The sequence below is a fragment of the Aphis gossypii genome, chromosome 2 (assembly GCF_020184175.1).
Source record: "Aphis gossypii isolate Hap1 chromosome 2, ASM2018417v2, whole genome shotgun sequence".
Lineage (NCBI taxonomy): Eukaryota > Metazoa > Arthropoda > Insecta > Hemiptera > Aphididae > Aphis > Aphis gossypii.
Window position 1 is genome coordinate 75415810 of NC_065531.1, and position 15548 is coordinate 75431357.

At 24.2% G+C, this 15548-nt stretch overlaps 1 protein-coding gene across 1 annotated transcript; it reads right to left on the reverse strand.

The window, feature by feature from the left end:
* Positions 1-3130: 3130 nt before the first annotated feature.
* LOC114120513 (uncharacterized) lies at positions 3131-6853 on the reverse strand. Its single transcript, XM_027982434.2, has 4 exons — positions 6708-6853; positions 5604-6179; positions 3547-4641; positions 3131-3459 (listed from the first exon to the last, which is right to left on the reverse strand). Coding segments are annotated over exons 1-4 (1863 nt in total). The 5' UTR covers positions 6710-6853; the 3' UTR covers positions 3131-3269.
* Positions 6854-15548: the final 8695 nt, after the last annotated feature.

Here is a 15548-nt window from a genome sequence, read left to right on the forward strand (position 1 = left end):
ATTTTGAGTATGTGAAGTATCATATTGTATATTTTAGAATCATAATATGTTCTCATATGTTTATTTTGATTTATTTGAGTTATAGATTTGTTAACAAATCCTATAAATGTTTTATTGTTATTTTAAAAATTTTAATATGCAAACGATTGAATTTATTTAAATATAAAATTGTATTTCAAGCAATAAGTTTATATTTTAAATTTTTAAATGAAAGATAAAAAACTAGACAAAAAAAAAATGAATTATTGAAAATCTTCAATAACCTACAATATAGTTAATCACCGATGATTATCAATATTATTCTTTTTTTTAAGAATTAAGTTCTGGAAGATTATAAATGAATACATTAATATATAATAATATAATAAACAAAATAATTTAAAACAAAAACGATTGAAACTTCACCGTATAATACAAAGTATGCACAATGGTGGTTAACAACATTGTGATAGTACCTACATATCATTAAAATATGATAATGACTAGCTTTAATATTATTTTTCATAAAATTTTTTTGTATTTTTCATTTTTTTAAATTCTATTGAAGATTAAATTTAAATTTAGTATGAATAAATAAATTGTCGTAATAAACTAGGTATACATTTTATCTACATAATCTTTTATAAGTAGATTATAAAAGATTTTTAAATTAAAAAAAATATTTGTATTTTTATTATAGATCAATGGTGCGGGTATAAAAAGCTTCATAGTTATAGGTTAAAGTAATATATGTATATATTATATAGTTATATACACTTAATATTATTATATATAGTAATTTTTTTTTATTATTATAATATTTTATAATTTACTATAAGATTTAAAAGAAAAATACTAATCATCGTCAATAAATTAGATATTTGATATTATTATGTTTAATATTTTGAGTTAACATTAATGGCGAATTTTTTTTATAGATATTTTAACTATATGTATTATTAAAATTAGGACAACATGATTCACACTTTTATAATAATTTATCTTTCCCAGGTTTAACTTATTTTAAGTTATATTGGTATTACATAAGTCGTATCATATTATTTACTAAGATATTAAATAATATTATGAAGAACAGAATTTTTTTTTAAATATTTCTTGTTAGGTACTATGAAAAAAAATAGTCGAAGAAAATACATTTTCGAAACATTTTAAAGCATTTATGATAAAATATTATTTTAAAAATAAAAATTACTTTTAAATTTTTATAATAATTACTATAACTCTCAAAATAATGAAGTAATTTTAACAATTTACAGTTAAATCCTAGTAACAGCAATACAAATATTTAAAGAAGTTATCAAATAAAGTTGCAAAAATATAATATTTCACTATGATAATAAAAAAAATAAACTAGAAATAATTTAAAAACATGAATATTGAAAATGAATTCAATAGATTAATCATGAAATTTCTTTTGGTATAAATCTGATAATAAAATTCGGAACACTAAAATATTCTTATGTTCATCTTCGAACAAATATGACCAAAATGAAGTACCAAATACAATTGTGGTTTGAATAAGACAATATATTATTATTAATAGTTAATGTTTAAATCATAATTTAATTAAAATTAATAAAATTAAATCTATTGTATAATATTGAAAGAAATGGTTAGTGGATGTATGGTATATTGTAGTGATATAATATATACATTATTACCAGGGCTCGGAAGTTATAGCACTAAAAAAAATGATTTTTAGCGCCTAAATATGCACATAAAAACATTAATATAAGCGCTATAAATAGCACTAAAAATTGAAAAATATGCAAAATAAAATAAAATTTTTTTTTATAAAAGTTCATATTTTGATACAATTTTAAAAATAACTAAATTATTGGAAATTAACGGAATTGTCCGATTTAATCGACGATAACAACGGTCTAAGGCCGTTTATGCCGGATGCGTACCATTTTAAAATAAAACAATTTGTTTTCATTCACATATTCGTAGGCGGCTGTTTGGTAGGTAATTTAGTTTTTCAACAATATGTGTTTATTTCCTTAAATATGCACATTAACAGCATTTATAACTCCTAATTAGCAAAAATATCTCCTATAATATGAATTTATGTGAAAATATACCCAAAAATAGCACTAAAAACCTAAAATTAGCAAAATAGCAGTAAAAACCGTAAATATGCAAAAAATAGCAAAATAAAATTTCGTATATGACATCAGAGAAGTGTGAAACATATTTGTATCTTACTTTTGATGTTCTAGGACGAACCAATAAAAATATGCATTTGCTAGAACTTCCGAGCCCTGATTATTACATATCATTATTTAGATTTAAGAAAATTAAATAGATTATTATCTGTACAGCTGCACAAACATTAATTAGCATAAGATAACTATTATAGATTATGTTATTTTTAGATTTAAGAAAATTAATAATCTTTGAAGCTGTACAAACATAAATTATTATAACAATAGCAACAAACGAATGATTAAGGCCGCTATCTGCAAATTCGGTTGAAAAGATGGTCTATCAACACCTATAAGTCGATACGACAATCAACACGGTGTTCAGTCGCTCATTTAACATCTTCTCAATTATTATTCAACTTTCTGTTAATTTTTACAAATATAATAAATTTAATTCGCTGTAACTATATCTTTCGATTTGTTTAATACAATATTTCAATATATTACTCTATTCTGGTTATTCAATATCTACTACATCAAGTCGGACAAGATACAGTTGCTAACTACAAGTTATTCGAAAGGTAAGTGAAAAATCTATATATTATAAATATTTTCCGTATATTATTTTGTTTGAATGAAAAAATGCTCGTACCCATCCCCCTAATATATGTATTTCATACATTGACGAGTTAAAGATGTATAACTGAAGAAACCAATATTTAGATACAACCTCATATTATAACCTTATATCATATTTTTAAATCATTACAATATCATGATTACTGTAGTAATTTTTCACAAATGATAATCACGTCAATAATTGCTTTAAATGTTGAGTATTAATTGTATAATAAATAATTCATTCATTTATAGTCAAAATTATAAAGTACACAACAACATAGTCAAGTAGGGTATGCATGAGCAACTGTTTTAATTTATTATTCAAATTTAAATTGTACAATACATTATATTAGGTATTGAAAATTAATAATCTACTATATAATACAGCATGAATAAAATAAATGATTTTTCTATTGTCTGAATAAAATATTTGATAGTATTATACATCTAAAATATATGACTATAAATGATAATATGAATAATTATTTAAAATAAAATAGATCATTTTCTTGCGTTTGACTCATTTGTTGTATTATCACTACTATTACAGTCGTAACGTTCCAAGCACCATGTAGCCCAATTGTCCGGAACTGATAACTTGGCATTAAGTTCATTATTCACATCTTTATAAGCTTTTAGATATGATTCAAGTTTATCATTGGGAATCAACCTCTGTACGCGATGTAACGCCCTAAGACAAAATAGAAAAATAAACTATATATTATATATATTACACCTTGCCCTGTTATGATGTGCAATAAGATCAGCAGAAATTTACCAATTAATCCAAACTGGTATGTTGCCCGTCTTCTCAGCCATAGAAATTCGACAAGCTATTCTTTCTACACATTTCTCTGATTCCAATAGCTTTTGAAAATTTTCTAATGTAGAATTTGCTATCGGTATTGAGTCGTTTTTTTGAACGTTAATCAAATGTGTATCTTCTAGTTTAAAAAGTGGATCATTTATTTTACCGATAATATTGTGATTGACCGTTGTAGACTCATTTATTGGAATGTCTTTACTCTTATCACTTCGCCGTGCATTGCCAGGCGTACCGGCTGGCCGATTCGGGAGTTGACCCGGTCGATTCGGGAGTTGACCCGGTCGATTCGGAAGTAATCCTCCCGGTTGATTTGGAAGTAACCCACCAGGTTGACTCGGAAGTAAACTACCAGGTTGACTAGGAAGTAATCCGCCCAGTTGATTTCCTTGCATGTTATTACTGTCAGACAATCGCCTCAATAAATCTAATATACGTCCTGGTATCATAAGTAATTGTATGAGCGATGGTAATAGTCGTACTAAAAACAGTGGTAATAACAATATCTTGAAGAACTTCATTAGTTTCATCATTAACATGAATTTAAAAATTACTGCTATCATGTACATTTTAAACGAGAACCCGAGTAAAAATAACGCCTTTAGAAAACCAATTGCTTGGAGTTTGGCAAGGCTAAGTTTGAGGAGCGCCAACATGCCGATTGTTTTCCAATTAACGTTATTAACTTTTGGTTGCAATGCGTTTTGATCATTTTTAGTTGGCTTTTTCGATGGCCTATCTAATGGCTTGCTACTAGGACCTTGGTCAGTTGAATATCCTCCCTCTAACCCATATGGCGGTGGTTCCCAACTACCACTTGATCCCGACCAAAATGACCCTTGAGGCCTCTGTTGGGCCTCACCAGCGCTTGTCCATCCCGTTTCATAAGTTGGACTTTCATATTCTTTGAACCCGTATTCACCCGCATTATATGTTAAATCATATGCATTTTGATAACCATTTGAATTGTCTTCTTCTGCCATCGTAGTGTATTTTCCTATATTTGTATTCAATTGACGATAGTGATTTATTTTTCTTTGACTGATTTGTCTGCCAAAAAACAAATTATCATTTATATCATTATAATAGCATAATACATATATATTATATATTATTTGTCTACATTAAATGTATTTGTATTGTAATAATCTGATATTAAAAGTAAATGTAATGCTTTATTGTTGTATACGGTAATATAATATCTAAATAAATTAGATATATAATAAAAAAAACCGTAGCATTTTTGAATCGCCTAATTAATACTTTTAATTATGTAATAACAACATATATATGTTTAAATATGTATATAATATGTATGTAAATAATTGTAAATAAAATATATTTATCGGTGTAAGAAAAAGTTTTTATTATAAATAATTTTTTAACAGTGATAGAAATTCTTTAGGTAGGTTTTGTGTACAATTTAAAAAACTTTAATATTAAGTATACTATTTTACCTTTTTGAATTAAACAAATGTATTATAATAAATATTTATTGATAAATGTTTTTTATTTAAATAGTATTCCAATATAATATAACGACAAACTGATTATAAGAGAAAAATTAATTTAATTTTAAATAGATAAACTAGGTATGTGTTATGTATAAAATAATCTAATTTAATTATGTAGAATACGATATTTTATATTAATTTTAATTAAATTATATCAAGTAATGTAAAATATTAATATATTTTATTTCTAAATAAACAATATTTACTAATGTTTTATATTTACTACCTAATATGATATTGTTGTTATGAGCACCTAATTTTCGAAGAATTATAAAAAGTACACCTCAAAACAGGTTGTACTACTAGTGACTATAAAAATGTGTTACTGTATGTCTTATATATAATATTTATTTTTATTTATGATGATATATTATGTATATTATTTAACATATATTTATATAATTTATATATAATACTATTGTTGTACTCTAAATCGAAAATAGCATTTATTTAAATTCTAAGTTTAACTATGACAAAATAATTTATGCAAATGTTTACCTGTTTAACTGATTCATATTAGTATTGTCAGTTATATCTTCATCTTTTTTCTCACTGTTGTTGCTCATGGCATTGATGTTATCGTGTCTGTTGTATGAATTTATATCGATTGACGCGTCTCGAAAATCGATTGCTTGTTCCATGTTGCTAGATGTCGATGTTTCGGCTAAGAAACCGTCAGTTCGAACTAGCCCTATATCCGATAGAAGTCTACTATTCTCTTGTTGTAAGTGTTTAATGTTTGAATAGTTTTTTGATGCTTTATTTTCTGACACCGTTGAAGTAGATCCTGGACGACTAATCCACCCTCCTTTTTGATTTAAAGAAAAAGATTTGTTTGTCGCATTTAGTTCTACGGCGGTGTCAGGTGGTATGGTTCCCACTAAAAGCTTACCACGGTTATGGGTAATCGATCTGTCATCAGTCGTGTGATTAACTTTATCTATATGTACTGGAGTGTTGGTCATTGTTATACCAAATCGCATACATAGTAACGTAACAACTGAAGTCGCAATGACCATTCCCAATATTGTTAATATGTTCATGATCAATTCGGGTTTTCGGGAATTGTATGGCCTGCAAAATTGCATGATCGGATGAGAAAATTACATTATGTAAACAAATTAACATGACTCAACGTCCATGTATTTTATCTATTATATATTTTTTTAACTATCCAAAACTACCAAATAAAATATAAATGTGTGTTTTATGATATTATATTAAATATTAAAATAGTTCAATAAATAAATTATAATTAAATAAGAAATGATTACAACTTAAAAAAATTAATATATTCGTATTTGCGAAGGTAATATATTTCCTTAAATAAAAACCACTAGCTAAGTAGCTAACTTTGAAAACGAATCACATTTTTTAAATGCTTTATTACAATTATTATTAATCACATTTTAAAATTGTATTAGTATTATAATGAATAAATAAAAAAAAAACGAAAATATGAATTATGAAATATTTTAATATTTACAAACATAAAAAAAATAGTTATTTTTTTAAATTTAAATTTGAACATAATATCATATTATTCTGCAAAATTGTTCTACATAATAATAATAATAATGTTAATAATAAAAGTTTTCTTACATGAATGGTAATATTGACTATAGTACCTTATCCAAGCTTTGGAAAATTGTTTCGTGAGCAAGTTATAATCATAATTACACTTTAAATATAATATAAAATATTTGAAAAAGACTTTTACCAAAGTATTGAAATGATCGATACTCAATACATTGTATGACTGATTCATTAAAAAATAGATTCTGAAAAACTGATAACCATCCCACCTAAATAACATGCATTATTTCGTCCATATCTAATGACAAATAATGTACCACTGTTATAATTTATAAATAGAAAATTATTATAAATGGTCAGATACGTACGACTAGCAATAATATTCAATTTCCGTTTATACAACTGTTATAATATTATTATCAAATTATTCTTTATGCATAATTACAAAATAACTGTATCACAGGTCAAACATTTCATTTCTAAGTATGTGCACTATATTTCCAATCAGTGCCGCAACAAGGTATTTGTCGGTAGGTTTAAGCTAATTTTATCTAGCTTGGTAAAAATATAATTTTTGAATAATGAGTTTTGTAGGTATCAAAAACATAGTTAGCTACGGTAAAACGATGTCACTAGATTAAATCATAATAATATAATTGATTTAAAAACAAATCATTGGTTCGGTACGACTTAATGACTAATAAGGGATATTTGATATTCTCAGTCACATTGGTCGTTGTGGCACATGTTTACAAAGTGATTGAGATCGTGAATAATATATTATTTAACAGATTTCGTATAATTCAATTCGTAGCTTATATAAATGACATCGCATTCGTGATGACAATATATCCGGTATAATGACTTGAAATTAAAAATATTACCTAAGCTCATAATATTATGTTTTATGTACTATCTAATTTAATGTCGGTTGTTATTATGTTATTATAATAGTTGTAACAACAACTCCGATATATTGTATGGATATAACAATATAATGATAAGGCCGTCACTAAAAAAAAAACTTTTTCCAACAATTTTTTTTTTTTTATGTATAATATAGATACTGAACACCTATCATAAGTTAAAAATATAAAATTTGATTATTATCGTTAGGTATTTAAATTATAAGTCATCATTATAATATTCAATTTACATGATATTTAATTATTTAATAATAAAAAAATATTTTTACTTTTAAAAATTTCGGGGGGGGGGGTCTGGACCCCTGTACCCTATCACCAGTTACGGTCTTGTATAGTGACGTTTATTTTTGGTGAGTTTAGACAGATAATTTATTAATAACTACTTCACAATATGTTAACTGTTGAACTGTCATAATATTATGCATATTATTAAAAACCATAGTGTAATATCATTACATATATTACTTATTTTTAATTATTGTAAATACAAAAAAAAAAAAAACTAGTTATTCGTTTTCAAAAATTTGTAGTACACGGCACATATAATATTGAATCTAATTTACCAGTGCATATTTACTATCTAAAATTAATCTCTTAAGTGTAGATAATGAATATATAATTTGCGTCGTCCTTATCTTAAAATGAGAAATCAAAAAATAATATTATCTATCTTACATAATAATATTGTATTTGATTTTGAAGATTTTATATTTTTCAAATTTATTTCATCGAAACGACCATCAGGGTCTTTATCGAAGTCTTTTTTGTATGAGAGGGCTAGAACATGTGTATAGCACTTGTATCACCTTTTTAAGAAGAGAATTTTGAAGTGTCATGTTTGGTTAGGTTCACTTCCAGTGGAGTGGGTCCAGTTTGGATTTTGAAGATGAATAAATTTATTTATGTGACAAAAATTTTTTTTTTTACCAATGATTTTTGATTTTGTTTTACTACAATAAAAACGACTCATAATGAACCTTGTATTAAATTTTCAATTTTTTTTAGCCATCAAAATTTTTTTATCTACACTCAAGAAAAATTCTCAGAAAAATCAAAAATTTCAGTGGTCTATAAATTGTTCAAAAAATTCAAACTATTTTGAAAATTTAACTGTGTATATATAACACTAATATAAATATTTGGTGAAATTTTCAAGTATTTACAGTGATTAGTTTTTGAGTTACACCTATATAAAAAAATCCATTTGGTCAAAAACTGGTTTTGCGTAAAAATTCCAGTTTTTTCGTCACTTTTTTTTGTTTTTCTTGATTTTTTTGAAAACTGTTGATCAAAATATTTACTTTTGATATTCATTTTGCCATCGGAAACCACCCCCAAAGTTTGAAATTAAAGAATTATTTCGACTAGTTATGCTGTACAAAGATACAAAAAAAACATCATTGTAAAATCAATACATTCATCACTCCGTTCAGAATCTAAAATAACATAATATTACCAATGTTCTTATATAATAAATCAATACGTGTAGCAAAATGATTGGTTATTTATATTAATATGAGTTTTATACATTTCTATTTTCTTAAATAATTATTATTTTATTGTTATTAAATATATACAAATATACAATATGGTAAGTACAATAGGCACATACATTTAAAAATCATATATAAATATAATAACTATAATATTATGATGTACATCAAATGACCATACATAAATAAAATAAGTTAATCAATGAATATTTTGTAATCACATATGACATAATATAATTTTGTTATAAAGATAAGTTTCCGCTAGTAGAAGTTTCTATAAGTGAGGTTAATATGTGTATTTATATCGTAACTTAGGTAAATATAATTTTTTTTTTTTTTTTTTAGTACATTTATTATAAGTTATAACTTACACGAATCTAATAATATTTTTTGTTTACACATTTAAGATAATATATTGATTACATAAGTAGTTAAACAACGACATTTGAATATTTAATTTATTACATTTATTAAACAAATAATGTAAATAATATTAGTACTTAAATATAGTTTTTTGTTCTTTACCGCAGAAATAAAATTGAAACTCTTACATCCGTAACGTTTTATGAACCATGTTATCCAATTTCTTGAATTGATTGATGTATTATTGGTATAAACTTGATTAACATCATTGTATGTTTTTATATATAATTTGAATTTTTTATTGGGTGTTACTATGGGAACTCCATTTAATATCCTAAAAAAATATTTTTTAGCTATAAAATACATTGGTTGTAACTAAAAATTACCATTGAGGGTGTGGTAGATCTCTCCACTGCATAATTCTTTTTTTTTTTAATTGAAAAAATCAAAATAAGTTAAGTTAAATAAATATCTAATATTCTCCTTATTTTTTTTTTTTTATTCGTAACATATTATTTTTTTTTTTTTTTAATAACTGTATTACTAAATATAAAATACAAGAACCAAGTAGATAGACACATTTATGTAATATTTTATCAAATTATTCCAAATTAAACATTTTTTGAAGTATTGCTAAACTAAGATCAAAGAACTCCATTGTTATAGTCATGCTTATTATAAGTATTTGATTCATCAGATTTATAAGCAAACAAACGAGACTGTTTTTCTTTTGGATTCTTATCAGAAGGTGATAAGTCAGAAAGTAATGTATTACTTGAGTCACGTAATATATTTGGATTTAAAGTACCACTTGTCGAACCTGCAGGAAGCAAATTAAGGCCACCAGAGCCTCCTACTATACCTGGACGCAAATTAATACCGCTAGAGCCTCCTGATACACTTGGAAGTAAAGCAGCACCACTAGCGCCTCCTGATAAACTTGGAATTATTCCGGACGATGAGGAACCACCCTCTAACAAACCAGGAAGTCTACTTGCGTTAAGTCCGTTAGACGCTTGCGTGTTAGCCATACGATTGTACAATGAAGAGAGGATTGGCAACAACGAAAAAATGTACACCGGTAAAATAAGTATTTTGAAAAATTTCATAAGCTTCAATAATAGTATAAATTTAAAGAATATTGCTATTATAAATAATTTAAACTTGAAACCAATAAGAAATAGCATCTGTAAAAAACCAATCATTTTTAGTTTTAGAATCCCTAGATAAATAAATGACAATAATACTCCGATATTTTTCCAATTTTTTTTACTGAACGTTGGTTGTTGAGGTTTCGGTTTTTCATACTGTTGATCTAAACCTTTCGATTCATATATTGTTTCAGGTATTTTAACTGATGGTCTATAATAAATAGAGTGACCAGTGGGATATCGTAACTTCACGTCGTAATCAGAATACGAATTATGTCCATAACCACCTTCCACAGATTCCGATGATGATAAATCATCAATATGTATCGGTTTTGACTGACTATTTGTGGTCCATTTGATACTTTCTCGTGGTATTTTAACTTCTTTGTAGCCATAATTGTCCACGTTGTAAGACAAATCGTTTACATTATAATAACTATTTGAAGCATCTTCTTCGGCCACTGGTGTACTTGTATCAGCTGTAGATTGTCTATAATGGATCATTTGATTAGATCTAATAACACAATTAAAAAAAAAACATCAATAAAAATACAATTTATTGAAATTTTAGCCAAACGATACTTTCCTGAGATTATTAATGTTACTTAAGTATATTATAATCTATACAATTTACTCAAAATTTAAAATTTATAATTTCAATAAAAATATTATACCGTTAAATAAATTACTATATTATATTACTTATATTAAAATGATTTAAAATATTTTTTTTATTTTCAATTTTATGTGCATATATCATCATTATTTATATTATAAATATCTATTAGTAAATCCAACTATAAAATTTGAACCAAAATATTTCTTTAAGTAATAAGTAGATACTAGATACCTAGTTATTTGCATTTATGTCTTCTTTTTAAATAATAATAAGAAAAAAGCCCATATTTGTATCGATTTTATAGAAAATAAAAATTTACAAAACATTTTTACCATACATAATTGTATGCTTACTTCGGTAACTATATAAACTCAAGCACTGTTTTTAAAAACAAATTTCTTACCCATTTTTCATTTTATGATACAAACGATCATTGGCTGTAGTGTTGTCTTTGTTGTATAATACCTTGTCATCGTCGACCGTGCTACTATCGTTTTTATGGTTAATCAGATACTGGTTTTCTTTTATAACATATCCATTGACTGGTTGAGTTTTACTATTGGATATAGTTGGTCTTTTAATTGAATTTTTCTCTTGAACTGTGCTCATATTCATAGACCAGCTATTAGCTTCCAAATCTTCGAAAGATGAATGATTACTAAGTTTGAGTTCTTTTACCATTGCAACAGATATATCCTGTCCAGTTATCTGCATTTCCTTTCGTTTTTGAGCCTCATGTTTTACATCTTTCGAAGGGTTGGTAGTAACTGTGATAACTGTTGTATTAGTTCCTTCTAAAAATGTTTCATGGTTTTGGGTCCTGACTGCATTATTAATCCAATGATAGACCGAGAATGGCGTTTGAACCTGTTTGAACTGGATATATAAAAACGCTCCAATCACGGTTACTAAGAAAATCGTCAATATTTCTACAGGATTCTTGATAAAGAAAGGTCGTCGTTGATAATTTTCCGACCTATGAATGATATTTATAGTTAAAAAATATTAGATTGATCAATTATAATGGAATATTGAGATTAAAATAACATCTTACTATAAATTAGAGTGCCCGTAGTTATTAATATTTACTACTATTTATTTTATCTTTTATCTTTTAATAAAAATAGTTAATATGCATTTTGCAATAATTAAAAATATATAGAATTATATAAATTTGAATAATATTCAAATTTAAAGTTTTACATTGTATATAAAAATTATTATAAAAGAAAATGTAGCTTTAGAACGTATGTAATAAAAATGAAATACTTACTATACAAGTATTTTTAATTTATTTATTTTAATTGTTATTTTATAATTTATATTTATATTTTTTTGTTAGTGTGAATCTTCATATTAATGTATTATACAATGATGCAGAAATATCTGTTAATTATACTTTTTTGAACATAGCTTTAAACCCACTTTAAATTTATTTATAGCTATATATAATATATATATATTATATGTATACCTATATTATATATTATATGCGTATTGATCAATCAAAAAATTGTCTACTTTTTAAACTATATTATAATATTACATCATTAAATTGTATTCTAATCATTTTATAATTATCATAACTTATTTTGTTATTTAAAAATTCAAGAACCTATTAAAATACAAGATAAATTAAAAAAGGTAGACATTATTTTGAATGGAGACGCTTTTTATTTTTTTATATAGTCATTTATGTCTATTAGTATTACATAAGATTGATATAATTTTTACTGAAAACATTCAATTTATTATAATATTATAAATATTGATTTTTGAGTTAATAACAACTACCATAAAACTAGTGTAGATATACGTTAATATTATTATGTAATAATGTTTTCATAAAAATTACTTTATTTTAAAAACTATTGAGTTTAGTAAAATTTATAAAGTAGGTACATAAATATTTTAAGACCTCACTAATAATGTTTTTGAACTACAATAAAATTATAAAAATTATGATTCATTATTAAAATACGAATATTTATCCAAATATGATTTACAAATATCTAAATATGCATACACACAAAAAACAAAAACATAAAACATTATACAATTAATACATTCATCACTCTGCTTAGAATTTAAAATTAAATAATATCAGAATAGTATGGGTACACTTCGGTCGAAAATCAAATCAAAGATTTTTATTTTAAAAATGTTTAGTTGAATATTGTAATATTTTTTATTTGAATAAGAATACAGGAAACAAAAATGTCATACTTTATTAATTTATAAGAAACATAATAACTTCTGTATAATATTAATTGTTTCATGTTAAATATATTATTTTAATTAAAAAAAAAAATAAAACATTATTAAATTATTACTTACCTACTTAAAATATGGTTTTTTAAATTTTAAATGATTTATATCACATCAAGTATTATATTTCGTGTGTATAACCAAATCAGTTTTGAAAAATGAAATAAAATTATTTATAAATATTTATACCAATAAATAATTAATAATCAAAGTTACTCACATAATTAATATATTATTGTTTCCTTCAAATTTTAATAGAGTGATCCATGAATTAATTATTAAGTAATTTAAATTAAATGAGTTCATAAAAAGTTAATACTATATTTTATATATAAAATTAAATGAATATAATAAAAAGTCTCACGATGTAAGTGATTGTGGAATCGAAGATATTCTTTGATTAAATGGAATAAGTATTACTAGTAAATATATTATAGACACATCTCTTCTAGTCTTCGATAAATTTATCCAAATAGTAAGTACGTTATTATATTATTATGTTTTATTTTCCATGGATAATGTATAATAATTTTGTACCATAAAATATATATTTTAACTCAATAAATTGTATGAAACGGTTCGTATAACCATTATTTTATGAACAGTTATTTATTCGAATATAAGTATTTAATAATTGTTTACCCAATATAACGTTGTTTTAAAGTAGTTAAAATCCAAAAACTTAATAAACAGTAAAAATATTATCGTTTATTATCTATATATAAATGTATACTTTATGTCTGTGTGGTTCAGTAATATATTTCAGATTAAAATAATAATAATAATAATAATAAATGAATTGATTTTAAAAATGATTTAATTTGTTTTTTTTTGTACCTGTATGATATAAAGTAGAAAAAATGCATTGATTTTCAACTTGAGCCTTGAGGGGTTCTTTCTGAATAAAAAATTGATTGTTTTTGATGGTTTCGGGTATACGAGTTTTTATTTTTTTATCAAAAAGTTTTCCTAATAAAATTTAACTCATTGATTGCAGTTTTTTTTTAGCAATTCAGCAATTAATAGTATAAAGTTATTTACAAAAATGTACACGAATATATAAAATAAATGACAATATATGGAATTGAATATAGGTACTGAATAATTATAAATAACATTTTTTTTAACTTTTTCAATAATATAATATAGATATTTTATGATTTTCTATAAAATTCAATAAAACGTGTTTTAATTAGTCAAAAACCTTGAAATCTATATATTACCTATATATAGAACCTAATGATTTGTGTGATTTGTCATTACCTAGCCGGAACCGTTGAAGTTATGATTATGAAATGTAATCAGTAGTTCATTTTATGATGCAAAAAAACTTTTAAGAAAAGATTTTTCAAAATTCAGCTTTACAGAGATTAAAAGGGTAAATGGGTTAATGATAAAAAATAATTTTCTTAGTAGGTTTTTTTTCTTGTAACAGCATATAAACTCGCTGTACTAATCATTATAATCGTAGGTATATAATTTAAAGACAGTGTTAATATAATGACATTATTTAATTTTCACGGGCAACGCTGTGCAGGATCAGCTAGTTTATTATAAGATTTCACATGAGTACGTATTGGAAATAAAAAGATCTAAAAATGAATTTATTTGTTTTTTTTTTCTTTTAAAGACATCTGAAATTGAAATTTAGATGCAATTCAATATTTAAACAAAAACTTATGGTTTTAATTATTTTCCTGTAATTCTCAAATATGTTTTTTATGGTTACTTGAATTTTTTAAGTATACTATATATTTTAAATACACAATTTTTATCATTTTTATTTTATTGTATGTTTATATTAGGTAATATATACCGTATCGCTAATATTAGTATAATACATATATTATAGCAATATACCTATGTATAAAATAATAGATTGATATATTATGTTCATTCAGATTTTTTCTAAATACAATGACTTATTATTGAATTCAAATTTAACTAATATACTATTTGTTTATTAGATTTTCTAAAAAAAATTCTAGCACGTAATTTTACTTATTTATTACATTTTTTACTTTACTATTAGCTTATGGCAGCGTTTCTTAACCTCTTTTGTGTCGTGAACCTCAAAATAGGGTATA

Excerpts from the sequence above, each read along its gene's own strand:
- LOC114120513 (XM_027982434.2), bottom strand. Across the intron at positions 4,642-5,603 it reads AATATGAATCAGTTAAACAG|ACAAATCAGTCAAAGAAAAA; the intron begins GTAAACATTTGC and ends GTTTTTTGGCAG. Across the intron at positions 3,460-3,546 it reads ATACCAGTTTGGATTAATTG|GGCGTTACATCGCGTACAGA; the intron begins GTAAATTTCTGC and ends ATTTTGTCTTAG.